Genomic DNA, 27,752 nt, shown 5'->3' with positions numbered 1-27,752 from the left:
TATACATCTGGCCCTTCTTTGGACACTGTGTTAACTAACTTCTAAACAAGCTTCAATGCCATACAACTCTCCTTCCGCCTCCAACTGCTCTTAAATGCAAGTAAAACTAAATGCATGCTCTTCAACTGATTGCTGCCCGCACCTGCCCGCCCGTCCAGCATCACTACTCTGGATGGTTCTGACTTAGAATATGTGGACAACTACAAATACCTAGGTGTCTGGCTAGACTGTAAACTCTCCTTCCAGACTCACATTAATTATCTCCAATCCAAAATTAAATCTAGAATAGGCTTCCTATTTTGCAACATAGCATCCTTCACTCATGCTGCCAAACATACCCTCGTAAAACTGACTATCCAACCGATCCTTGACTTCGGCGATGTCATCGATAAAGTAGACTCCAACACTCTACTCAACAAATTGGATGCAGTCTATCACAGTGCCATCCGTTATGTCACCAAATCCCCATGTACTACCCACCACTGCGACCTGTATGCTCTCGTTGGCTGGCCCTCGCTTCATAATCGTCGCCAAACCCACTGGCTCCAGGTCATCTATAAGTCTTTGCTAGGTAAAGCCCCGCCTTATCTCAGCTCACTGGTTACCATAGCAGCACCCAACCGTAGCATGCACTCCAGCATGTATATCTCACTTGTCACCTCCAAAGCCAATTACTCCTTTGGCCGCCTTTCCTTCCAGTTCTCTGGTGCCAATGACTGGAACAAATTGCAAAAATCACTGAAGCTGGAGACTCATTTCTCCTTCACTAACTTTAAGCACCAGCTGTCAGAGTAGCCCACAGATCACTGCACCTGTACATAGCTCATCTGTAAATAGCCCAATCCAACTAACTCATCCCCACTGTTATTTATTTGTGTTCTTTTGTACCCCAGTATCTCTACTTGCACATTCACCATCTGCACATCTATCACTCCAGTGTTCATTTGCTAAATTGTAATTATTTCGCCACTTTGGCCTATTTATTGCCTTACCTCTCTTATCCTACCTCATTTGCACACACTGTATATAGACTTTTCTATTGTATTATTGACTGTACGTTTGTTTATTCCATGTGTAACTCTGTGTTGTTGTCTGTGTCACACGGCTTTGCTTTATCTTGGCCAGGTCGCAGTTGTAAATGAGAACTTGTTCTCAACTAGCCTACCTGGTTAAATAAAGGTGATTTAAAAAAAAAAAAAAAAAAAGTTCCTTTCTGTACCGTGGATGATGTCAAGGTAATATGAGGACATTACCTTTCTGTACCGTGGATGATGTCAAGGTAATATGAGGACATTACCTTTCTGTACCGTGGATGATGTCAAGGTAATATGAGGACATTACCTTTCTGTACCGTGGATGATGTCAAGGTAATATGAGGACATTACCTTTCTGTACCGTGGATGATGTCAGGGTAATATGAGGACATTACCTTTCTGTACCGTGGATGATGTCAGGGTAATATGAGGACATTACCTTTCTGTACCGTGGATGATGCCAGGGTAGTATGATGACATTCCCTATTCTGTACCGTGGATGATGTCAGGGTAGTATGAGGACATTACCTTTCTGTACCGTGGATGATGCCAGGGTAGTATGATGACATTACCTATTCTGTACCGTGGATGATGTCAGGGTAGTATGAGGACATTACCTTTCTGTACATAGATGATGTCAGGATAGTATGAGGACATGACCTTTCTGTACCGTGGATGATGTCAGGGTAGTATGGTTTCTGTACAGTGGATGATGTCAGGGTAGTATGAGGATATTACCTTTTTGTACCGTGGATGATGTCAGGGTAGTATGGTTTCTGTACAGTGGATGATGTCAGGGTAGTATGAGGACATTACCTTTTTGTATGTGGATGATGTCAGGGTAGTATGAGGACATTACCTTTCTGTACGTGGATGATGTCAGGGTAGTATGATGACATTACCTATTCTGTACCGTGGATGATGTCAGGGTAGTATGAGGACATTACCTTTCTGTACATAGATGATGTCAGGGTAGTATGAGGACATGACCTTTCTGTACCGTGGATGATGTCAGGGTAGTATGAGGACATTACCTTTCTGTACGTGGATGATGTCAGGGTAGTTAGCCAGATGTCCCTGGTACAGCTGTAACAAATCCATTAAAGGGTCCACATCATGTCTTGGCTGCTCTGCAAAGTAGTCTCCGATAGCATCGTATGCTTCTCCTGTATACGCTATGGCCTGGTTCAACCCCACCGAGTATGCCTGCTGGTCCTGCTCAAACGCCTGTCCTAGGACATTAAACGCCTGGCCCACTTTTTGGTACTCCTTCTTAAACCCCGTGATCTGTTTCCGGGCGAACTCGTTGGTGGTGGCGTTGACTTGGACGACGCTGTCGTCCATTTTCTTAGTGAAAGCTTTGAAGCCATCGATCTTGGACTCGACCTCGACCAGGTCCAGGGGGGGTCCGGAGGGCGTGGAGATAGTGAGGAAGAAGTTAGCCCCCACCATCTCGTCCTTCTCTGCCTTCCTCTTCCCCTGCTTCCATGACTTCTGGTCCATGCTGTTGAATAGAAAACAATAATAAAAGTTAGAGCCCCTACAGGACCGCCCGGTAGAGCCCCAACAGGACCGCCCGGTAGAGCCCCAACAGGACCGCCCGGTAGAGCCCCTACAGGACCGCCCGGTAGAGCCCCTACAGCACCGCCTGGTAGAGCCCCTACAGGACCGCCCGGTAGAGCCCTACAGGACCGCCCGGTAGAGTCAGTAGAGCCCCTACAGGACCGCCTGGTAGAGCCCCTACAGGACCGCCCGGTAGAGTCAGTAGAGCCTCTACAGGACCGCCCGGTAGAGTCAGTAGAGCCCCTACAGGACCGCCCGGTAGAGTCAGTAGAGCCTCTACAGGACCGCCCGGTAGAGTCAGTAGAGCCTCTACAGGACCACCCGGTAGAGTCAGTAGAGCCCCTACAGGACCGCCCGGTAGAGTCAGTAGAGCCCCTACAGGACCGGCCGGTAGAGTCAGTAGAGCCCCTACAGGACCGCCTGTTGTCTGCTTGGAGACCGAGGCTACTGTGTTGTTGTAGGATTGGAGACCAACGCTAATGTGTTGTTGTCTGATTGGAGACCAAGGCTACTGTGTTGTTGTCTGATTGGAGACCAAGGCTACTGTGCTGTTGTCTGATTGGAGACTAAGGCTCCTGTGCTGTTGTCTGATTGGAGACCAAGGCTACTGTGTTGTTGTCTGATTGGAGACCAAGGCTACTGTGCTGTTGTCTGATTGGAGACCAAGGCTACTGTGCTGTTGTCTGATTGGACACCAAGGCTACTGTGCTGTTGTCTGATTGGAAACCAAGGCTACTGTGCTGTTGTCTGATTGGAGACCAAGGCTACTGTGCTGTTGTCTGATTGGAGACCAAGGCTACTGTGCTGTTGTCTGATTGGAGACTAAGGCTACTGTGCTGTTGTCTGATTGGAGACCAAGGCTACTGTGTTGTTGTCTGATTGGAGACCAAGGCTACTGTGCTGTTGTCTGATTGGAGACCAAGGCTACTGTGCTGTTGTCTGATTGGACACCAAGGCTACTGTGCTGTTGTCTGATTGGAAACCAAGGCTACTGTGCTGTTGTCTGATTGGAAACCAAGGCTACTGTGCACAGTTGTGTAGGATAGTCTATTGAGAAACACTCAACGCTCTTCCTATGAATTATTCTGAATACAATGACAACAAATGACATGGCTCAGTGGGCTTATTCCCAATATGAACTGGTAATGAAATAATATGACAAATACATTTAGTTTTCCGTGTTACACAATACGAGGGGCTTGAAGTAGCCTACTTAGAATAGGCCTACGAGGGGCTTGAAGTAGCCTACTTAGAATAGGCCTACGAGGGGCTTGAAGTAGCCTACTTAGAATAGGCCTACGAGGGGCTTGAAGTAGCCTACTTAGAATAGGCCTACGAGGGGCTTGAAGTAAACTACTAAGAATAGGCCTACGAGGGGCTTGAAGTAGCCTACTTAGAATAGGCCTACGAGGGGCTTGAAGTAAACTACTTAGAATAGGCCTACGAGGGGCTTGAAGTAGCCTACTTAGAATAGGCCTACGAGGGGCTTGAAGTAAACTACTTAGAATAGGCCTACGAGGGGCTTGAAGTAGCCTACTTAGAATAGGCCTACGAGGGGCTTGAAGTAGCCTACTTAGAATAGGCCTACGAGGGGCTTGAAGTAAACTACTTAGAATAGGCCTACGAGGGGCTTGAAGTAAACTACTTAGAATAGGCCTACGAGGGGCTTGAAGTAGACTACTTAGAATAGGCCTACGAGTGGCTTGAAGTAGCCTACTTAGAATAGGCCTACGAGGGGCTTGAAGTAGCCTACTTAGAATAGGTCTACAAGGGGCTTGAAGTAGCCTACTTAGAATAGGCCTACAAGTGGCTTGAAGTAGCCTACTTAGAATAGGCCTACGAGGGGCTTGAAGTAGCCTACTTAGAATAGGCCTACGAAGGGCATGAAGTAGCCTACTTAGAATAGGCCTACGAGGGGCTTGAAGTAGCCTACTTAGAATAGGCCTACGAGGGGCTTGAAGTAAACTACTTAGAATAGGCCTACGAGGGGCTTGAAGTAGACTACTTAGAATAGGCCTACGAGGGGCTTGAAGTAAACTACTTAGAATAGGCCTACGAGGGGCTTGAAGTAAACTACTTAGAATAGGTCTACGAGGGGCTTGAAGTAAACTACTTAGAATAGGCCTACGAGGGGATTGAAGTAAACTACTTAGAATAGGCCTACGAGGGGCTTGAAGTAAACTACTTAGAATAGGCCTACGAGGGGCTTGAAGTAGACTACTTAGAATAGGCCTACGAGGGGCTTGAAGTAAACAACTTAGAATAGGCCTACGAGGGGCTTGAAGTAAACTACTTAGAATAGGCCTACGAGGGGCTTGAAGTAGCCTACTTAGAATAGGCCTACGAGGGGCTTGAAGTAGCCTACTTAGAATAGGCCTACGAGGGGCTTGAAGCAGCCTACTTAGAATAGGCCTACGAGGGGCGTGAAGTAAACTACTTAGAATAGGCCTACGAGGGGCTTGAAGTAGCCTACTTAGAATAGGGCTACGAGGGGCTTGAAGTAGCCTACTTAGAATAGGCCTACAAGGGGCTTGAAGTAGCCTACTTAGAATAGGGCTACGAGGGGCTTGAAGTAGCCTACTTAGAATAGGGCTACGAGGGGCTTGAAGTAAACTACTTAGAATAGGCCTACGAGGGGCTTGAAGTAGACTACTTAGAATAGGCCTACAAGGGGCTTGAAGCAGCCTACTTAGAATAGGCCTACAAGGGGCTTGAAGTAGCCTACTTAGAATAGGGCTACGAGGGGCTTGAAGTAGCCTACTTAGAATAGGCCTACGAGGGGCTTGAAGTAGCCTACTTAGAATAGGCCTACGAGGGGCTTGAAGTAGCCTACTTAGAATAGGCCTACGAGGGGCTTGAAGTAGGCTACTTAGAATAGGTCTACAAGGGGCTTGAAGTAGCCTACTTAGAATAGGCCTACGAGGGGCTTGAAGTAGGCTACTTAGAATAGGCCTACGAGGGGCTTGAAGTAGCCTACTTAGAATAGGCCTACGAGGGGCTTGAAGTAGCCTACTTAGAATAGGCCTACGAGGGGCTTGAAGTAAACTACTTAGAATAGGCCTACGAGGGGCTTGAAGTAAACTACTTAGAATAGGCCTACGAGGGGCTTGAAGTAGACTACTTCGAATAGGCCTACGAGTGGCTTGAAGTAGCCTACTTAGAATAGGCCTACGAGGGGCTTGAAGTAGCCTACTTAGAATAGGTCTACAAGGGGCTTGAAGTAGCCTACTTAGAATAGGCCTACAAGTGGCTTGAAGTAGCCTACTTAGAATAGGCCTACGAGGGGCTTGAAGTAGCCTACTTAGAATAGGCCTACGAGGGGCATGAAGTAGCCTACTTAGAATAGGCCTACGAGGGGCTTGAAGTAGCCTACTTAGAATAGGCCTACGAGGGGCTTGAAGTAAACTACTTAGAATAGGCCTACGAGGGGCTTGAAGTAGACTACTTAGAATAGGCCTACGAGGGGCTTGAAGTAAACTACTTAGAAAAGGCCTACGAGGGGCTTGAAGTAAACTACTTAGAATAGGTCTACGAGGGGCTTGAAGTAAACTACTTAGAATAGGCCTACGAGGGGATTGAAGTAAACTACTTAGAATAGGCCTACGAGGGGCTTGAAGTAAACTACTTAGAATAGGCCTGCGAGGGGCTTGAAGTAGACTACTTAGAATAGGCCTACGAGGGGCTTGAAGTAAACTACTTAGAATAGGCCTACGAGGGGCTTGAAGTAGACTACTTAGAATAGGCCTACAAGGGGCTTGAAGCAGCCTACTTAGAATAGGCCTACAAGGGGCTTGAAGTAGCCTACTTAGAATAGGGCTACGAGGGGCTTGAAGTAGCCTACTTAGAATAGGCCTACGAGGGGCTTGAAGTAGCCTACTTAGAATAGGCCTACGAGGGGCTTGAAGTAGCCTACTTAGAATAGGCCTACGAGGGGCTTGAAGTAGGCTACTTAGAATAGGTCTACAAGGGGCTTGAAGTAGCCTACTTAGAATAGGCCTACGAGGGGCTTGAAGTAGGCTACTTAGAATAGGCCTACGAGGGGCTTGAAGTAGCCTACTTAGAATAGGCCTACGAGGGGCTTGAAGTAGCCTACTTAGAATAGATCTACGAGAGGCTTGAAGTAGCCTACTTAGAATAGGCCTACGAGGGGCTTGAAGTAGCCTACTTAGAATAGGCCTACAAGGGGCTTGAAGTAGCCTACTTAGAATAGGCCTATGAGGGGCTTGAAGCAGCCTACTTAGAATAGGTCTACAAGGGGCTTGAAGTAGCCTACTTAGAATAGGCCTACGAGGGGCTTGAAGTAGGCTACTTAGAATAGGCCTACGAGGGGCTTGAAGTAGCCTACTTAGAATAGGCCTACGAGGGGCTTGAAGTAGCCTACTTAGAATAGGCCTACGAGGGGCTTGAAGTAGACTACTTAGAATAGGCCTACGAGGGGCTTGAAGTAGCCTACTTAGAATAGGCCTACAAGGGGCTTGAAGTAAACTACTTAGAATAGGCCTACGAGGGGCTTGAAGTAGACTACTTAGAATAGGCCTACGAGGGGCTTGAAGTAAACAACTTAGAATAGGCCTACGAGGGGCTTGAAGTAAACTACTTAGAATAGGCCTACGAGGGGCTTGAAGTAGCCTACTTAGAATAGGCCTACGAGGGGCTTGAAGTAGCCTACTTAGAATAGGCCTACGAGGGGCTTGAAGCAGCCTACTTAGAATAGGCCTACGAGGGGCTTGAAGTAAACTACTTAGAATAGGCCTATGAGGGGCTTGAAGTAGCCTACTTAGAATAGGGCTACGAGGGGCTTGAAGTAGCCTACTTAGAATAGGCCTACAAGGGGCTTGAAGTAGCCTACTTAGAATAGGGCTACGAGGGGCTTGAAGTAGCCTACTTAGAATAGGGCTACGAGGGGCTTGAAGTAAACTACTTAGAATAGGCCTACGAGGGGCTTGAAGTAGACTACTTAGAATAGGCCTAAAAGGGGCTTGAAGCAGCCCACTTAGAATAGGCCTACAAGGGGCTTGAAGTAGCCTACTTAGAATAGGGCTACGAGGGGCTTGAAGTAGCCTACTTAGAATAGGCCTACGAGGGGCTTGAAGTAGCCTACTTAGAATAGGCCTACGAGGGGCTTGAAGTAGCCTACTTAGAATAGGCCTACGAGGGGCTTGAAGTAGGCTACTTAGAATAGGTCTACAAGGGGCTTGAAGTAGCCTACTTAGAATAGGCCTACGAGGGGCTTGAAGTAGACTACTTAGAATAGGCCTACGAGGGGCTTGAAGTAGCCTACTTAGAATAGGCCTACGAGGGGCTTGAAGTAGCCTACTTAGAATAGGCCTACGAGGGGCTTGAAGTAAACTACTTAGAATAGGCCTACGAGGGGCTTGAAGTAAACTACTTAGAATAGGCCTACGAGGGGCTTGAAGTAGACTACTTAGAATAGGCCTACGAGTGGCTTGAAGTAGCCTACTTAGAATAGGCCTACGAGGGGCTTGAAGTAGCCTACTTAGAATAGGTCTACAAGGGGCTTGAAGTAGCCTACTTAGAATAGGCCTCCAAGTGGCTTGAAGTAGCCTACTTAGAATAGGCCTACGAGGGGCTTGAAGTAGCCTACTTAGAATAGGCCTACGAGGGGCATGAAGTAGCCTACTTAGAATAGGCCTACGAGGGGCTTGAAGTAGCCTACTTAGAATAGGCCTACGAGGGGCTTGAAGTAAACTACTTAGAATAGGCCTACGAGGGGCTTGAAGTAGACTACTTAGAATAGGCCTACGAGGGGCTTGAAGTAAACTACTTAGAATAGGCCTACGAGGGGCTTGAAGTAAACTACTTAGAATAGGTCTACGAGGGGCTTGAAGTAAACTACTTAGAATAGGCCTACGAGGGGATTGAAGTAAACTACTTAGAATAGGCCTACGAGGGGCTTGAAGTAAACTACTTAGAATAGGCCTACGAGGGGCTTGAAGTAGACTACTTAGAATAGGCCTACGAGGGGCTTGAAGTAAACTACTTAGAATAGGCCTACGAGGGGCTTGAAGTAAACTACTTAGAATAGGCCTACAAGTGGCTTGAAGTAGCCTACTTAGAATAGGCCTACGAGGGGCTTGAAGTAGCCTACTTAGAATAGGCCTACGAGGGGCTTGAAGCAGCCTACTTAGAATAGGCCTACGAGGGGCTTGAAGTAAACTACTTAGAATAGGCCTATGAGGGGCTTGAAGTAGCCTACTTAGAATAGGGCTACGAGGGGCTTGAAGTAGCCTACTTAGAATAGGCCTACAAGGGGCTTGAAGTAGCCTACTTAGAATAGGGCTACGAGGGGCTTGAAGTAGCCTACTTAGAATAGGGCTACGAGGGGCTTGAAGTAAACTACTTAGAATAGGCCTACGAGGGGCTTGAAGTAGACTACTTAGAATAGGCCTACAAGGGGCTTGAAGCAGCCTACTTAGAATAGGCCTACAAGGGGCTTGAAGTAGCCTACTTAGAATAGGGCTACGAGGGGCTTGAAGTAGCCTACTTAGAATAGGCCTACGAGGGGCTTGAAGTAGCCTACTTAGAATAGGCCTACGAGGGGCTTGAAGTAGCCTACTTAGAATAGGCCTACGAGGGGCTTGAAGTAGGCTACTTAGAATAGGTCTACAAGGGGCTTGAAGTAGCCTACTTAGAATAGGCCTATGAGGGGCTTGAAGTAGGCTACTTAGAATAGGCCTACGAGGGGCTTGAAGTAGCCTACTTAGAATAGGCCTACGAGGGGCTTGAAGTAGCCTACTTAGAATAGGCCTACGAGGGGCTTGAAGTAGCCTACTTAGAATAGGTCTACGAGAGGCTTGAAGTAGCCTACTTAGAATAGGCCTACGAGGGGCTTGAAGTAGCCTACTTAGAATAGGCCTACAAGGGGCTTGAAGTAGCCTACTTAGAATAGGCCTATGAGGGGCTTGAAGCAGCCTACTTAGAATAGGTCTACAAGGGGCTTGAAGTAGCCTACTTAGAATAGGCCTACGAGGGGCTTGAAGTAGGCTACTTAGAATAGGCCTACGAGGGGCTTGAAGTAGCCTACTTAGAATAGGCCTACGAGGGGCTTGAAGTAGCCTACTTAGAATAGGCCTACGAGGGGCTTGAAGTAGCATACTTAGAATAGGTCTACGAGAGGCTTGAAGTAGCCTACTTAGAATAGGCCTACGAGGGGCTTGAAGTAGCCTACTTAGAATAGGCCTACAAGGGGCTTGAAGTAGCCTACTTAGAATAGGCCTATGAGGGGCTTGAAGCAGCCTACTTAGAATAGGTCTGCACGGGGCTTGAAGCAGCCTACTTAGAATAGGCCTACGAGGGGCACGAAGATGCCTACTTGAACAAGTAGCCTGTTAGAAAAGGTCTACATTGAAATGTATACCTTTCTAAAGCTCTCGTGTTGCTTTTTAGTTTCCCGTGATTTAATTTTTGATCTGTTTTTTGTTGTTGTTGTTGTTGTTGTTGTTGTGAGAGATGCGGCCACTTCCGTTTGTTTCCCACCCCTTCAATTGATGGGTATTCGGTTGAGGTAATATCCACGTTATAATAATGAGAACGACGACATTTAAAAAGGTTGGTTTCAACTTGGCGTGTAAAAATAATGCTAGTAACAATGGTACCGCTATTCACGGCTTTCATTACGTGTTTCTGCATCAGACACGTCGGCTACAGACACATCTCCATGACGACATCCCTTCTATTTAGTCAGGCAATGTCCTCACTATTCTCACATATTTTACAATGTAATACTAATATGAATATCGATGCATTGACAAAGGGCAAACTAAAAATATATATATATATATATATATATATTCTTAAAGTGGTTATGACCAACTTAAAAAAAAAAAAAAAAAATAATTATATATATATATTTTTTTTGTTCGGGGGAGGGTGTTCTACACTGGCTATACACAAAAAGTATGTGGACACCCCTTTAAAATGTGTGGATTCTGCTATTTCAGCCACATCCGTTGCGGACAGGTGTATAAAATTGAGCACACCGCCATGCAATCTCCATAGACAAACATTGTCTTTAGAACGGCACGTACTGAAGAGCTCAGTGACTTTCGACGTGGCACCGTCGTAGGATGCCGCCTTTCCAACAAGTCAGCTGGTCAAATTTCTGCCCTGCTAGAGCTGCCCCCCGATCAACTCTTAAGTGCTTTTATTGTGGAAGTGGAAACGTCTAGGAGCAACAACGGCTCAGCCATGAAGTGGTAGACCACACAAAGCTCACGGAACGGGACCGCCGAGTGCTGAAGGGTGTAAAAATCATCTGTCCTCGGTTGCAACCCACCACTACCGAGTTCCAAACTGCCTCTGGAAGCAACGTCAGCACAAGACCTGTTCATCGGGAGCTTCATGAAATAGGTTTCAAATCAAAATGAAACATTATTTGTCACATGCTCCGAATGCAACAAGTGTAAGACCGTGAAATGCTTTACCTAACAAGCCCTTAAATCAACAGCGCAGTTCAAGAAGAGTTAAGAAAATATTTACCAAATAACCTAAAGTAAAACATAATAAAAAGTAACAATAAAATAACAATAACGAGGCTATATACAGGGGGTACTGGTACAGAGTCAATGTGGAGGCTATATACAGGGTGTTACGGTACAGAGTCAATGTGGAGGCTATATACAGGGGGTAACGGTACAGAGTCAATGTGGAGGCTATATACAGGGGGTACCGGTACAGAGTCAATGTGGAGGCTATATACAGGGGGTACCGGTACAGAGTCAATGTGGAGGCTATATACAGGGTGTTACGGTACAGAGTCAATGTGGAGGCTATATACAGGGGGTAACGGTACAGAGTCAATGTGGAGGCTATATACAGGGTGTTACGGTACAGAGTCAATGTGGAGGCTATATACAGGGGGTACTGGTACAGAGTCAATGTGGAGGCTATATACAGGGTGTTACGGTACAGAGTCAATGTGGAGGCTATATACAGGGGGTAACGGTACAGAGTCAATGTGGAGGCTATATACAGGGTGTTACGGTACAGAGTCAATGTGGAGGCTATATACAGGGTGTTACGGTACAGAGTCAATGTGGAGGCTATATACAGGGTGTTACGGTACAGAGTCAATGTGGAGGCTATATACAGGGGGTACCGGTACAGAGTCAATGTGGAGGCTATATACAGGGGGTACCGGTACAGAGTCAATGTGGAGGCTATATACAGGGGGTACTGGTACAGAGTCAATGTGGAGGCTATATACAGGGGGTACCGGTACAGAGTCAATGTGGAGGCTATATACAGGGGGTACTGGTACAGAGTCAATGTGGAGGCTATATACAGGGGGTACCGGTACAGAGTCAATGTGGAGGCTATATACAGGGGGTACTGGTACAGAGTCAATGTGGAGGCTATATACAGGGGGTACCGGTACAGAGTCAATGTGGAGGCTATATACAGGGGGTACTGGTACAGAGTCAATGTGGAGGCTATATACAGGGGGTACCGGTACAGAGTCAATGTGGAGACTATATACAGGGGGTATTGGTACAGAGTCAATGTGGAGGCTATATACAGGGGGTACCGGTACAGAGTCAATGTGGAGGCTATATACAGGGGGTACTGGTACAGAGTCAATGTGGAGACTATATACAGGGGGTATCGGTACAGAGTCAATGTGGAGGCTATATACAGGGGGTACCGGTACAGAGTCAATGTGGAGGTTATATACAGGGAGTACCAGTACCGAATCAATGTGGAGGCTGTATACAGGGTGTTACGGTACAGAGTCAATGTGGAGGTTATATACAGGGTGTTACGGTACCGAATCAATGTGGAGGGGTACAGGTTAGTTGAGGTAATCTGTACATGTAGGTAGGGGTAAAGTGACTATGATATAGATAATAAACAGTAGTACAGGTTAGTTGATGTAATCTGTACATGTAGGTGGGGGTAAAGTGACTGTACATAGATAATAAACAGTAGTACAGGTTAGTTGATGTAATCTGTACATGTAGGTAGGGGTAAAGTGACTGTACATAGATAATAATGATGAATTACAATTACGGAATGAAGTTGGCTAAATGAGAAGGAGTGGGCTGTTGTTTTTATATGAATGGAGTTGTTGTAGACATTGGACAGGAAGTGCAGCAAAACAGCCTCAATTAGCCTTGTTACTTTAGCAACTTTAGCTAACTTAGCTGGCTACTGTAGCTAGGCTAACTTAGCTGGCTACTGTAGCTAGGCTAACTTAGCTGGCTACTGTAGCTAGGCTAACTTAGCTGGCTACTGTAGCTAGGCTAACTTAGCTGGCTACTGTAGCTAGGCTAACTTAGCTGGCTACTGTAGCTAGGCTAACTTAGCTGGTTACTGTAGCTAGGCTAACTTAGTTGGCAACTGTAGCTAGGCTAACTTAGCTGGCAACTGTAGCTAGGCTAACTTAGCTGGCAACTGTAGCTAGGCTAACTTAGCTGGCTACTGTAGCTAGGCTAACTTAGCTGGCTACTGTAGCTAGGCTAACTTAGCTGGCTACTGCAGCTAGGCTAACTTAGCTGGCTACTGTAGCTAGGCTAACTTAGTTGGCAACTGTAGCTAGGCTAACTTAGCTGGCAACTGTAGCTAGGCTAACTTAGCTGGCAACTGTAGCTAGGCTAACTTAGCTGGCTACTGTAGCTAGGCTAACTTAGCTGGCTACTGTAGCTAGGCTAACTTAGCTGGCAACTGTAGCTAGGCTAACTTAGCTGGCAACTATAGCTAGGCTAACTTGGCTAGGCTAACTCTTTACAACAATTTGATACAGTCAAGACAGACACTACCAGATGGTATGATGGATAACCTTTGGCAGCAACACGTTTTTCTAACTAGCACAAGTCGGTTTGGCTACTCTCCCCCCCCCCCCTCTGTGCCACCCACACACTGTCACACACCCTGGCCTCTGCGCCACCCACACACTGTCACACACCCTGGCCCCTGCTCATCTCTCCCTCCTCTCTCTCTCCCTCCGTCACACACCCTGGCCCCTGCTCATCTCTCCCTCCTCTCTCTCTCCCTCCGTCACACACCCTGGCCCCTGCTCATCTCCCCCCCCTCTCTCTCTCCCTCCGTCACACACACTGGCCCCTGCTCCTCTCTCCCAAACAACCTTGGCCTTATTTTTAGCTACAGTTGAAGTCGCAGGTTTACAAACACCTTAGCCAACTATATCTAAACTCCGTTTTCACAAATCCTGACATTTAATCCTAGTAAAAAATCCCTGTTTTAGGCTAGATAGGATCACCACTTTATTTTAAGAATGTGAAATGTCAGAATAATAGTAGAGAGAATGATTTATTTCAGCTTTCATCACATTCCCAGTGGGTCAGAAGTTACCATACACTCAATTAGTATTTGGTAGCATTGCCTTTAAATTGTTTAACTGTTTTGGGTAGCCTTCCACAAGCTTCCCACAATAAGTTGGGTGAATTTTGGCCCATTCCTCCTGACAGAGCTGGTGTAACGGAGTCAGGTTTGTAGGCCTCCTTGCTCGCACACACTTTTTCAGTTCTGCCCACACATTTTCTATGGGATTGAGGTCAGGGCTTTGTGATGGCCACTCCAATACCTTGACTTTGTTGTCCTTAAGCCATTTTGACACAACTTTGGAAGTATGCTTGGGGTCATTGTCCATTTGGAAGACCCATTTGCGACCAAGCTTTAATTTCCTGACTGATGTCTTGAGATGTTGCTTCAATATATCCACATACTTTTCCTGCCTCATGATACCATCTATTTTGTGAAGTGCACCAGTCCCTCCTGCAGCAAAGCACCCCCACATCATGATGCTGCCACCCTCGTGCTTCCCGGTTGGGATGGTGTTCTTCGGCTTGCAAGCCTTCCCCTTTTTCCTCCAAACATAACGATGGTCATTATGGCCTAATAGTTCTATTTTTGTTTCATCAGACCAGAGGACATTTCTCCAAAAAGTACGATCTTTGTCCCAATGTGCAGTTGCAAACTGTAGTCTGGCTTTTTTATGGCGGTTTTGGAGCAGTGGCATCTTCCTTGCTGAGCGGCCTTCCAGGTTATGTCGATATAGGACTCGTTTTACTGTGGATATAGATACTTTTGTACCTGTTTCCTCCAGCATCTTCACAGGGTCCTTTGCTGTTGTTCTGGGATTGATTTGCACTTTTCGCACCAAAGTAGGTTCATCTCTAGTTGACAGAACGCATCTTTTTCCTGAGCGGTGTGACGACTGCGTGGTCCCATGGTGTTTATACTTGCGTACGCTTGTTTGTACAGATAAACGTGGTACCTTCAGGCATTTGGAAATTGCCCCACAAGGATGAACCAGACTTGTGGAGGTCTACAATTTTTTTCCTGAGGTCTTGGCTGATTTCTTTTGATTTTCCCATGATGTCAAGCAGAGGCACTGAGTTAGAAGGTAGGCCTTGAAATGCATCCACAGGTACAACTCCAATTGACTCAAATTATGTCAATTAGCCTATCAGAAGCTTCCAAAGCCATGACATACATTTCTGGAATTTTCCAAGTTGTTTAAAGGCACAGTCAACGTAGTGTATGTAAACTTCTGACCCACTGGAATTGTGATACAGTGAATTATAAGGGAAATAACCTGTCTGTAAACAATTGTTTGAAAAATGACTTGTGTCATGCACAAAGTAGATGTCCTAATCAACTTGCCAAAACTATAGTTTGTTAACAATAAATTTGTGGAGTGGTTGAGGAACAAGTTCAATGACTCCAACCTAAGTGTATGTAAACTTCCAACTTCAACTGTAAATGTTGCAATTGCGATTTGACTTGCGATTTAGAGCAAAACATTTGGGCAAACTGTTGGAATGATGGAAACAGAATGAATATTCTAATTCTATAGTTAGTTAGAATATAATAGTGGGTTTGTGACATTTAAATATTTCAGAAAAAGTGGGAGAAAACACCTGCATCTTAGCCAGAACGCTGCAGCCCACCTGGTTTTCAACCTGCCCAAGTTCTCCCGCTCAGCCCAGTCCTAGCTCTTCTCTGCCCTCCCACCCCTACGGGAGGACAGCTCCCACTCAGCCCAGTCCAAGCTCTTCTCTGCCCTCCCACCCCTACGGGAGGACAGCTCCCACTCAGCCCAGTCCTAGCTCTTCTCTGCCCTCCCATCCCTACGGGAGGACAGCTCCCACTCAGCCCAGTCCAAGCTCTTCTCTGCCCTCCCACCCCTACGGGAGGACAGCTCCCACTCAGCCCAGTCCAAGCTATTCTCTGCCCTCCCACCCCTACGGGAGGACAGCTCCCGCTCAGCCCAGTCCTAGCTATTCTCTGTCCTCACACCGCTACGGGAGGACAGCTCCCGCTCAGCCCAGTCCAAGCTCTTCTCTGTCCTCCCACCCCTACGGGAGGACAGCTTCCGCTCAGCCCAGTCCTAGCTCTTCTCTGTCCTCCCACCGCTACGGGAGGACAGCTCCTGCTCAGCCAAGTCCAAGCTCTGCTCTGTCCTCCCACCCCTACGGGAGGGCAGCTCCCGCTCAGCCCAGTCCAAGCTCTTCTCTGTCCTCCCACCGCTACGGGAGGACAGCTCCCGCTCAGCCCAGTCCTATCTCTTCTCTGCCCTCCCACCCCTACGGGAGGACAGCTCCCGCTCAGCCCAGTCCTAGCTCTTCTCTGGCCTCCCACCGCTACGGGAGGACAGCTCCCGCTCAGCCCAGTCCAAGCTCTTCTCTGTCCTCCCACCCCTACGGGAGGACAGCTTCCGCTCAGCCCAGTCCTAGCTCTTCTCTGTCCTCCCACCGCTACGGGAGGACAGCTCCCGCTCAGCCCAGTCCTAGCTCTTCTCTGTCCTCCCACCCCTACGGGAGGACAGCTCCCGCTCAGCCCAGTCCTAGCTCTTCTCTGTCCTCCCACCCCTACGGGAGGACAGCTCCCGCTCAGCCCAGTCCTAGCTCTTCTCTGTCCTCCCACCCCTACGGGAGGACAGCTCCCGCTCAGCCCAGTCCTAGCTCTTCTCTGTCCTCCCACCCCTACGGGAGGACAGCTCCCGCTCAGCCCAGTCCTAGCTCTTCTCTGTCCTCCCACCGCTACGGGAGGACAGCTCCCGCTCAGCCCAGTCCTAGCTCTTCTCTGTCCTCCCACCCCTACGGGAGGACAGCTTCTGCTCAGCCCAGTCCTAGCTCTTCTCTGTCCTCACACCGCTTCGGGAGGACAGCTCCCGCTCAGCCCAGTCCAAGCTCTTCTCTGTCCTCCCACCCCTACGGGAGTACAGCTCCCGCTCAGCCCAGTCCTAGCTCTTCTCTGTCCTCCCACCCCTACGGGAGGACAGCTTCCGCTCAGCCCAGTCCAAGCTCTTCCCTGTCCTAGCAATCCAATGGTTGAACCTGCTTCCACCTGAAGCTAGGACAGCACAGTCCCTGCCCATCTTCAAACAGTATCTTAAATAATCCTCGTCCATGGTATGGTTTTCAATACTGTGAGTACAATAAAAATAAATTTTAAAAATACCTTCAGTCAACTAGGGTAATACATTAGCAGACAATGTTCTTCATTTCACCTGCCATATAATTTTTCATTATGAAGTTTACTGGTAGTCCCCAGGCACATGGTGTTTGTTAACAAGCACATAACAACGAGAGACCAGAGCCTTGTGAGTCACCCACTGTGGTGCAGCATGCGCCAGATGATCTATTGTAGTTACAGTATGGAATTCATAACTAAATGTTTGCCAGCTAGACATCTTATAATTATTAAGTCTAAAATGTGTTAAATGCTCTGCAGTTGTGCAATTAGTTTGCTAATTTAGTAGGCATCTAGCTAGTTAGCATGTAGCTAGTTAGCATGTAGCTAGTTAGCATCTAGTTAGTTAGCTTCTTGTAAAAATCTAGCTTCTCCTGGATCAAGAGCCTTGCTGTCTAATATTTGTATTGCTCGTGCATCAAACTGCGAGTAGCATTTTTTGAGTTACATGTATAATGTTATGAGCTGGAATGTCTGTCCTGCAAATAGTTTGTCAGAGACTGTCATTTGCTATGAGATTTTACATTACATTAGAATTGCTTAATCTTCTAGATTACAGAGGCTCAGTAGGGTTTGAAAATAGCGCCCCTAGTGTTCAGCGCCGATATTACCCAAACACCCAGGGGTGGCACAAGATCGTTAAAAATGAAGGTGTGACAATCTGGATAGCATTCAAACCTAACGTACAAGCAACATTTTTCTCCAATCCTATCGAAAACATAATGTTATTATACACAAGTTTTACTGCGCGTGTAGTTTCTAACGCAAATATTTAAATCAGTTGTCTTCCTCAAAATTAAAGGGGATGATGAAGCAATATTTGCGAGAAGGAGGGAAATCTAATTTCATTGGTCCTCCGACTCACAGCTCAGAGACTTTTTAATTCGGGATAAATGGAGTTATCCCTGAGTTAGCCTGCCTGAGAACAGGCTAGTTCTGAAGGATTCATTGCCATTGGAAAATGTACCTACCTGGCTAAAAAAGTGAGTCACTTTCACTGTAACCTCTTATCCAGAGTTGAGCTCAATAGTCAATCAAAGTTAGCTTGCAAATTTACTCCAACCAGGTATGTAGTATAAGGGTTCTGGCCAACTCATTGTCATATTTTATAGGACACGAGAATAGAAACAGACTGGCGAGGAGAGCAGAGGAGAGAAACCTACCTGTTGCAGGAGAGGAAGTGCTGGAACACATCACATCTGGACAGGACCGGGTGACTAGTCATGTGATTCATCCACCATATCAACCCTTTCCTCCTTTTAGAGATGAAGTCCTCCTCAAACCGCCCCGTGGCCTGTTTCTCTGGGATGTGGGGCACCGAGATGACAGGGAACTTCTCCACCAGCCTGGCGTAGAGCCAGTCAAAGTGTTTATACCTCCTGTTTACCTGGGTCTGTGTGTGGGTGGGCGTCAGCTTGTAGGCAATGTAACTCTTCATCCCTTTGAACTTGGTCTGCTTGGTGGGGTCGTCTATGGTACAGGAGAATGGGTATGGGTTTTCCTGCCATTCTGGACCGTATTGTCCCGTTACAACACAGATCTTATCCCCATCTTTCACAAACCCAGCTGCCTCACCTAACACGAACGCTTCCCCTCCTGATTTCACAAATGTTGAAAACCTATTGAGGTTTCTACTGACCGTGGCAGAGCTCTTGGCTTGTTGAGCGTTGCCACTTCTGGACATAGAAGTTGTTGACACGCTATATGTAGACGATCCATTGCCATCAAAGTCCCCTTGGTGACTACCACCAACAACCCCGGGCTCGTCAGCCACTGTAGAGGTGTCATCCCAGTCTTCATCCCAGTCTTCATCGCTGCCCTGGCTGGCTTGGTAACCGTGCTGCTGCTGCTGCGCTGGGGCAAGCGGCGAGGACGCTGTAAACCCAGACGATATTATTGATGTTTTGGACAAGTTTTCAATTTGATTTAATGTTTTATTCGAGGCGTCCCCGAAACCTCCGGTTGGAATATTGGCGTATCGGGATCCCCGGTAAGTATCCTCTGATGTGCTGTTATTATTAAACGTGGACGCGGTATCGTTATTTAGGATCTCGACGTAGGACGCGGGGAAGAGACCTCTCTCGCCTTTGCTGTTGGATCCTTCTAGCCAGCCTTCAATGTCCTGTTCGCTGTACAAGCTCACTATTTCATGTTCCGTTAATGATATCTCCCCTGTGTTTTCGGAATTGAACTCGTATAAAGCCCTCGCCTTGAGCGCCATAGTTCAACAAATTACTGTCCGGCGCCCCCGCAAAACAAATAACCAGCAAACTCTTATTAACGGGCTAGCCTATACAAACTACACTAGTTCTAAAGGCGCACTCCCTCCTAAATGTCCCTTCTTATGCGATCTACCTCGCAATCCAGTTATCTTTTGTTACTGTAATAAAAAATAAAATAATACGTTCAATAAAATCCCGTTACTTCGTCCGAGTCTTTGCCGTTTAAAGTTGAAGGGACTAGTTGCAGCGGTGGCCCCTGCCTCTCTTATCACACACTCCCCTTTTCGCACTCAACAACCATACGTAATCAGTCTGAGTAATGGAGGGTGGTATGAGCCAGAATTAAGTCTAGGCAACCGTACCACCCTGTGGCTGTCGCCTACTATTGAACGTCTGACTGTCAGTCACCATGTCTGTGTGACGCCTGCGTGTTAATGAAAGTCATAAGGTGTGTATTTTATATTATTAATTACATCTCAACCATAAATGTTAGAAATGTACAGTTTTTCCCGTGTAAAAAAACGGAAGGGTATTTTCCCCATTGTAAAGTAATGGAGTTAGGTTGCTAATGGTTTTATGTGTAGGAGATGGTTATTAAAATGCCATTCAAACTTTCTGTACTTTTTTTCAACAGCATTATTAGATCCAATTTGTTTTATTTATTTGTTTTATCAACAAAGGCTCAGATTAGTTCAGGTAATATATGTAAATATGTGATGTCACAATAAAATGTGTTTGTGTTAGTGTTTGTACAAAAATAGCATTTAACAGTTCGCTAGCTTGATGATAACCAAATGTAGCTTGGCCCCCAGTAATTTAGATTTTGTAATTCTTTTGTTGTTGAAATTGACACTACAGTGTAGGCAATAATTTATACACAATTGCATTGCTTACCTCAATAAATAGTTGTGGCTCCCGTCTGAAAAAGTAGGTTTACTGAGGCAAGCAATGCAATTGTGTATAAATGATTGGCTATACTGTAGAGTATGGGGGAGTATTCTGGTGGCCTGGACGTGAGTTATATATAATGTGAATGTGTAGATGTATGGTGGCTCCAGATTTCGATTAAGGGACCAACGGGTTCTGCCATGGGCAAGTCCCTTGACAGGTACCAGGAATGGTGGGAGGGACAATCTGAAAGTATTTATCTTTGCACACAAGAGCAGCGTCCAGGCCTCCAGAATACTCCCCCTATCACCTGCTGTACGGACGCGAGCCGCAACTGTTTACTGAGGTAAGCAAATGTGCAATTGTGTATAAATTATTGCCAATACTGTAGTGTGAAACATTTTGTAGTTGACTTTCTATTGCTGTTTTTTTGTGTAACATACTTTATTATCCCTGATAGAAGTTGTCGAACAAGATCAGAATGCCTTCGAGGACCACCTGACTGAGAAGGAGGTTTTTGACCAGGTAAAAATGTTCACTGTTCATTTATTTTCTGGCCTTCAAAAGATATATATATATATTTTATTATATTATTTTATTGATTTATATATTTATTTGTATATGTGTATATATATATATATATATATATATACCACCTCCTCGTGGTGGGCGGTATCGCCATGCTGTCAACAATACCTACACTGGCCCAGGGATTATCTCCAAATAGTCCATCTCAAGGCCAAGCGCTGGGTCACATTAAGTGACCAGGGGTGGCAGGTAGCCTAGTGGTTAGAGAGTTGGGACCGTAAGCAAAAAGTTGCTGGATCGAATCCCTGAGCTGACAAGGTAAAAAAAATATGTAATTATGCTCCTGAACAAGGCAATTAATTGTTCCCCGGTAGGCCGTCATTAAAAACAAATAGTTTTAATAAAGGTTCAAACATTTTCTTTTTAAGTAAGCCATTTCCAGGTAGGTACTGTTAAGGTGTATGACTCCAGTGGTCATGACATCACCTTGGAGTTTCTCTCCCAACTCACCTCTCTTATCTTTTTCAGGGACCATCCATTACCTCCCTCATCAACCCCACTGACAGGTTTCCTTTCTTTTCTGTCCGCCATTAACATTATTGCATGTCTAATCAAACATTTTTAAATTAAATCATTCAGTAACTGTATTTTTACCTGATAAACCTGTAACCTGTGTGTTTGCTTGTTTACGTCTCTGTCTCCTACCCTGTTCCCTTTAACTCTGCTCCTGTTCTCCAGGACCTAGGGGTTCGGCCCAACACCCAGACCCACCTGATGTCCTCCATTTCCTGTTCTCCAGGACCTAGGGGTTCTGCCCAACACCCAGACGTGGATCCACCTGATGTCCTCCATTTCCTGTTCTCCAGGACCTAGGGGTTCTGCCCAACACCCAGACCCAACTGATGTCCTCCATTTCCTGTTCTCCAGGAACTAGGGGTTCTGCCCAACACCCAGACGTGGATCCACCTGATGTCCTCCATTTCCTGTTCTCCAGGACCTAGGGGTTCTGCCCAACACCCAGACGTGGATCCACCTGATGTCCTCCATTTCCTGTTCTCCAGGACCTAGGGGTTCTGCCCAACACCCAGACCCACCTGATGTCCTCCATTTCCTGTTCTCCAGGAACTAGGGGTTCTGCCCAACACCCAGAACCACCTGATGTCCTCCATTTCCTGTTCTCCAGGAACTAGGGGTTCTGCCCAACACCCAGACCCACCTGATGTCCTCCATTTCCTGTTCTCCAGGACCTAGTGGTTCTGCCCAACACCCAGACGTGGATCCACCTGATGTCCTCCATTTCCTGTTCTCCAGGACCTAGGGGTTCTGCCCAACACCCAGACCCACCTGATGTCCTCCATTTCCTGTTCTCCAGGAACTAGGGGTTCTGCCCAACACCCAGAACCACCTGATGTCCTCCATTTCCTGTTCTCCAGGAACTAGGGGTTCTGCCCAACACCCAGACCCACCTGATGTCCTCCATTTCCTGTTCTCCAGGACCTAGTGGTTCTGCCCAACACCCAGACGTGGATCCACCTGATGTCCTCCATTTCCTGTTCTCCAGGACCTAGGGGTTCTGCCCAACACCCAGACCCACCTGATGTCCTCCATTAACTGTTCTCCAGGAACTAGGGGTTCTGCCCAACACCCAGACCCACCTGATGTCCTCCATTTCCTGTTCTCCAGGAACTAGGGGTTCTGCCCAACACCCAGACCCACCTGATGTCCTCCATTTCCTGTTCTCCAGGAACTAGGGGTTCTGACTTTTTCAGGTCAGAGAAAGATGACAGAGTTTCTGAATTGGAATTCCGAGTAGGATGACCGGTCAAAACAACAAATAATCCCAGTCTGAGCTTGTTTTTTTCCCGAGTTCCAAGTTGTCTTGAACGCACTGAAGTCGGAAGTCAGAGATTGCCGAGTTCCGAGATATTTTGAATGCTCCATTAAAGGCCTACCTCTTTCTGAATAGGACTACCTCCAACAAAGAATCCCTTGTCTCCATTGACAGTCCATGTTAATTCATGGAGGTATTTTATGAGGCTAGGAAGACGTTAGGTGACTTTGTGAAAGGTATCAGTAGCTTCACGAGGCTTAATTCTGGCACTTATCACCCCCTATAGGTGTGTATTGATGTGAGAAATAGGCATATCTACACAGCGATGGTGGCTGGCTGCGATATCAACTAGCCTAATAATTATTGTATTGAGGTGCCTATTTTAGCTAAATCGACAAATGAAATTGATTAGATTACTCTCAATCATTATTTTTTTTTTTTACAAAATCATGTACATTTTTGCAAACATCACGTTTGAAATGTGTTCATGGTAAGATCGTTCCTAATAAATTTACAAGCAAACTGACACGTAACTTGTCTGTGTCACGTTGCATGACGTGAAAACTATGTCTACATGACGTGTATGTGTCATGTGACATAAACGTGACGTGAACGCGTCGGCAAGTTTGATGCCTTGGAAAAAAAAACTTGTCTCTATTGACAAGTCCATGTTAATTCTTACAGAGCTAGGAAGACGTTTAGGTGACTTTGTGAAAGGTATCAGTAGCTTCACGATGCTTAATTCTGGCACTTATCACCCCTTATAGGTGCAGCTAGGGAGATGAACAATCTAATGGGCAACACCAATCAAACACTGGCCGCTTTAGTTGAGCGGTGTGATTTGATTGATTCTTGATTCTAGATGGTATCGGAATCCTACTGTATTTATAATAGTTTGTACATATCCTTTTTTTATCAGAATGTAACATGGGTGTAAACAATGTAAACAATCCGTAACAATGTAACATCTTTTTTTAAATTGTTTTTATTTAACCTTCATTTAACTAGGCAAGTCAGTTAAGAACAAATTCTTATTTACAATGACGGCCTACTTGTAAAGCTCCCCCAGGCCAAACCCTCCTCAAAACCGGATGACGCTGGGCCAATTGTGCGCCGCCCTATGGGACTCCCGATCACGGCCCGTTGTGATACAGCCCGGGATCGAACCAGGGTCTGTAGTGACACCTCTAGCATTGCGATGCAGTGCCTTAGACCGATAACATCTGATAACAATATTTATTGTTCTATCGCATTTTTAAGTATCTTCTTTCAACAGTGAACAATTTCTAAACAATCTCATAAAATTTGTACTGTAAAAACAACATCGTCACTGATGCTGAAAGCCTCATGCTTAGCATTCCCATTTATGTCATAGATACGTTTTCAATGACCGGAGAGGAACTTCTCTCTGTCCATTTACCAAATTAAATATACACTTCATATTTGTTCAAATTATAAGCATTTTTTTTTTAAATTGAGGTGAGAGGAGCTGGAGTAAATTTTCAAAGCGAGGAGGAAAAAACGTATTTTAAGAAAATTGATTTTAAATATGTCATTACTGCTGTTATATAATTCAATAACGTTAGCACCAACAGCTTTTTGTAGCAAAGTAGCGTCAGATAGAAATGTAACAATAACAATGTTTAGAGAAATATTTGAAAATTTAACTTCACACGAAAATAACAGACACAATGAATGAACCGATCACTCATGTTAGTGGTACTGTAACAGCTGATCTGACCTCATCTTTACCTGATCAATACAGTAATAATCAATAATCAATAGTCAATAATCAATAGTCAATAATCAATAGTCAATAATCAAGAGTCAATAATCAAGAGTCAATAATCAATAGGGGTCCTCCTCAGTGTGTTGTATCCTAACAGGTGTTCTCTGTTTGGATTCCACCACCAGTATCCCATCATGACATAGTAGAGCCCTCAGACCCCCCGCCTGCTGTAGTTTCTCAGGCAGTGGGTACTGACGGGTGAAGCTTCGGGTAACAAACCCATGTTCATCCATTCTGGCTCCATGCTGAGCCTTGATCAAGAGCCATCCCTCAAACACCTGAATCATGATATCCTCAGGTCTGAACTGGGACACGTCCAGAAGCACCTGGTAAACAGGCTCAGTCCGCTGGGGTTGGGTTGTGGTAGTACCGTCGCAGACCCCTTCTAGCTTCACTACCCCAGGGTCGGGCCTCACTACCCCAGGGTCGGGCCTCACTACCCCAGGGTCGGGGAAGGCTGGCCCGGGCAGGGCGAACAGGTCATGGTCCTCCACACAGTCGTCCAAGTCCCTTCCTTGGAACAGGGCCTGGTGGCGGACTGGGCTGTTCACCCAGTGGGTTATAGACAGTCCCTCCATGGTTCTGCCTTCCTCCCAATCCATGTCCCAGAAAGCCTCTTGTGTTGCTGCTGTGTGGCAGAGAGGAGTGAGCTTCACAGTCGCACAAATACAATCAAGGAAAGAAAAGAACCTGCAGTCGCTACTTCTCTTTCAAACCAAGGTGCATGAACAACTGAGCAAACGGAATATGAGAAGATATCCAGCCAGTCAATAGTCATTCAGAAACACTTTTCTATTGTTAAAACCCCAGTGCTAGTCATTCAGAAACACTTTTCTATTGTTAAACCCCAGTGCTGGTCATTCAGAAACACTTTTCTATTGTTAAACCCCAGTGCTAGTCATTCAGAAACACTTTTCTATTGTTAAACCCCAGTGCTAGTCATTCAGAAACACTTTTCTATTGTTAAACCCCAGTGCTAGTCATTCAGAAACACTTTTCTATTGTTAAACCCCAGTGCTAGTCATTCAGAAACACTTTTCTATTGTTAAACCCCAGTGCTGGTCATTCAGAAACACTTTTCTATTGTTAAACCCCAGTGCTAGTCATTCAGAAACACTTTTCTATTGTTAAAACCCCAGTGCTAGTCATTCAGAAACACTTCAATATTGTTAAACCCCAGTGCTAGTCATTCAGAAACACTTTTCTATTGTTAAACCCAGTGCTAGTCCTTCAGAAACACTTTTCTATTGTTAAACCCCAGTGCTAGTCATTCAGAAACACTTTTCTATTGTTAAACCCCAGTGCTAGTCATTCAGAAACACTTTTCTATTGTTAAACCCCAGTGCTAATCATTCAGAAACACTTTTCTATTGTTAAACCCCAGTGCTAGTCATTCAGAAACACTTTTCTATTGTTAAACCCCAGTGCTAGTCATTCAGAAACACTTTTCTATTGTTAAAACCCCAGTGCTAGTCATTCAGAAACACTTTTCTATTGTTAAACCCCAGTGCTAGTCATTCAGAAACACTTTTCTATCGTTAAACCTCAGTGCTAGTCATTCAGAAACACTTTTCTATTGTTAAACCCCAGTGCTAGTCATTCAGAAACACTTTTCTATTGTTAAAACCCCAGTGCTAGTCCTTCAGAAACACTTTTCTATTGTTAAACCCCAGTGCTAGTCATTCAGAAACACTTTTCTATTGTTAAAACCCCAGTGCTAGTCATTCAGAAACACTTTTCTATTGTTAAAACCCACTGCTAATCAGTCAGAAATACTTTTTTCTTTTATCGCCATGGCAAAGCAGAGGATTGCGATTGGCGGGTCTGTGATCGTGTCGCTTGCAGTCTCTCAGTCTGAAAACCTCTTGTATATTGCTGTGGCACTGAGTCACTGAGTTTGACAGTCGGTCAGATGAAATCAAGACGGGCCATGGCCTATATTTAGGACAGCATGTGATAGGTGCTCTATCAGACTCCCATGTTGCTGTGGCAGAGGAGTGAGCCCGACGAACATTTAGCTGAAATCATGGCAAACTATGTCTATATTAAGGACAGCGTGTTATTCTGGTGGGTGGTGGTTCTGGGGGATGGTGGTTTCTGGGGGGTGGGCCTCTCAAGTCCTAATAGCGGTGGGAAGGGATCAGACCTGGGTTCAAATGTCTATCTAAAATGTTTCAAATACTTTTCATTTGCTTTAGCCTGCCTGGAGTACCAGATGGGTTTGCACTTTTTCAGCGATTTTCTTTTGTTTCCATTGACCAGGCAAGATCAATCAAGCCCAGATAAAATATTAATTTCAAATACTATTTGAACCCAGGTCTGGATATATAAGAAGGCTGTTTTTAGAGCTGGTAGATATGCAGCAGAAGCTAAGATTGCATATTTTATTTAACCTTTATTTAACTAGGCAAGTCAGTTAAGAACAAATGATTATTTACAATGACGGTCTAGGAACAGTGGGGTTAAACTGCCTTGTTCAGGGGGCAGAACGATATTTTTTTTTTTTTTTACCTTGTTAGCTCAGGGATTCGATCTTGCAACCTTTCGGTTACTTGGCCAACGAACTAATGTCTCATATGTTTCCTTACACACTTAAAATATAATAATAAAATGACCATGGTACTGTTCTGAGAGATACGATGGGGATATACACTATGTATACCAAGTATTAGGAAAACCTTCCTAAAGCCTAACGTGAGTTTTTAAACAATTTGTTGAACTTGCAGCATATTGTTGTTTTGCCAAATCAAATATTTTTTGGGGTGAAGAATGTACTTGTTTATGTTAATGGAAGCAGCAACATGAGTGTAGATAGTCCTATAAAACCATCTCTCTGGTGCCATCTTAGTTAGAGTTCAACTTTAGGTCATTCACACCTTTGGCACACCGGACCATTCTGATTGGTCGCCAAGGGTGGTTACTAGGGGGTGGAGTTTTGAGAGCCCTCTGGAGAGTGTAAGTCCCTCAGTCAATTCAATTAAAATAGATTTATTGGCGTAGGAAACGTGTTTACGTTGCCAAAGCAAATGGAATAAATAATAAATAAAAATGAAATAAACAATCAGAAATGAACAGTAAACATGAAAGAAAAATAGACATTTTAAATGTTAGATTATGTCTATATTGTCACGTTCTGACCTTTATTTCCTTTGTTTTGTCTTTATTTAGTATGGTCAGGGCGTGAGTTGGGGTGGGCAGTCTATGTTTGTTTTTCTATGTTTTGGGGTATTTCTATGTTTCGGCCTAGTATGGTTCTCAATCAGAGGCAGGTGTCATTAGTTGTCTCCGATTGAGAATCATACTTAGGTAGCCTGGGTTTCACTGTGTGTTGGTGGGTGATTGTTCCTGTCTCTGTGTTTTGCACCAGATAGGGCTGTTTTTGGTTTTCCACGTTTGTTGTTTTGTTCGTGTTTATCGTTTTTGTTATTAAACAGGAATCA

At 45.5% G+C, this 27,752-nt stretch overlaps 2 protein-coding genes and 1 long non-coding RNA gene across 4 annotated transcripts in view; 1 reads left to right on the top strand and 2 right to left on the bottom strand.

Annotated features, from left to right (window-relative positions):
• LOC110513046 (sorting nexin-18) overlaps positions 1 to 19,609 on the bottom strand; it is a 30,398-nt gene extending 10,789 nt beyond the window's left edge. The window contains exons 1-2 of the mRNA XM_090236861.1: positions 18,218 to 19,609; positions 2,069 to 2,538 (exon numbers count right to left, since the gene is read on the bottom strand). Of these exons, the coding sequence (XP_090092987.1) occupies positions 2,069 to 2,538; positions 18,218 to 19,275 (1,528 nt within the window). The 5' untranslated portion in view covers positions 19,276 to 19,609. The remainder of the gene's footprint in view (positions 1 to 2,068; positions 2,539 to 18,217) is intronic.
• On the top strand, positions 18,661 to 20,704 carry LOC110513045 (uncharacterized). The gene is made up of 3 exons (XR_005051984.2): positions 18,661 to 19,044; positions 20,385 to 20,510; positions 20,625 to 20,704. It is a non-coding gene; the product is annotated as an uncharacterized LOC110513045 (long non-coding RNA).
• Positions 20,705 to 23,740: 3,036 nt separating this feature from the next.
• Positions 23,741 to 26,244, bottom strand: hspb3 (heat shock protein family B (small) member 3). 2 transcript variants are annotated; one of them, XM_036979221.2, is made up of 2 exons: positions 26,089 to 26,244; positions 23,741 to 24,940 (listed from the first exon to the last, which is right to left on the bottom strand). In XM_036979221.2, exons 1-2 carry the CDS (start codon positions 26,105 to 26,107, stop codon positions 24,372 to 24,374), a joined length of 588 nt encoding a protein of 195 aa, XP_036835116.2. In that variant the 5' UTR covers positions 26,108 to 26,244; the 3' UTR covers positions 23,741 to 24,371. The 2 variants fall into 2 exon arrangements, with proteins under 2 accessions (XP_036835116.2, XP_036835117.2); XM_036979222.2 differs by having other exon boundaries at positions 23,741 to 24,937; positions 26,089 to 26,205.
• Between the last annotated feature and the right edge of the window lie 1,508 nt (positions 26,245 to 27,752).

Source organism: Oncorhynchus mykiss, chromosome 6 (assembly GCF_057628025.1).
Source record: "Oncorhynchus mykiss isolate SJ-2025 chromosome 6, ASM5762802v1, whole genome shotgun sequence".
Classification (NCBI taxonomy): domain Eukaryota; kingdom Metazoa; phylum Chordata; class Actinopteri; order Salmoniformes; family Salmonidae; genus Oncorhynchus; species Oncorhynchus mykiss.
Note: the sequence above shows the minus strand (reverse complement) of the source record. Positions and strands in the feature narration are given on the sequence as shown.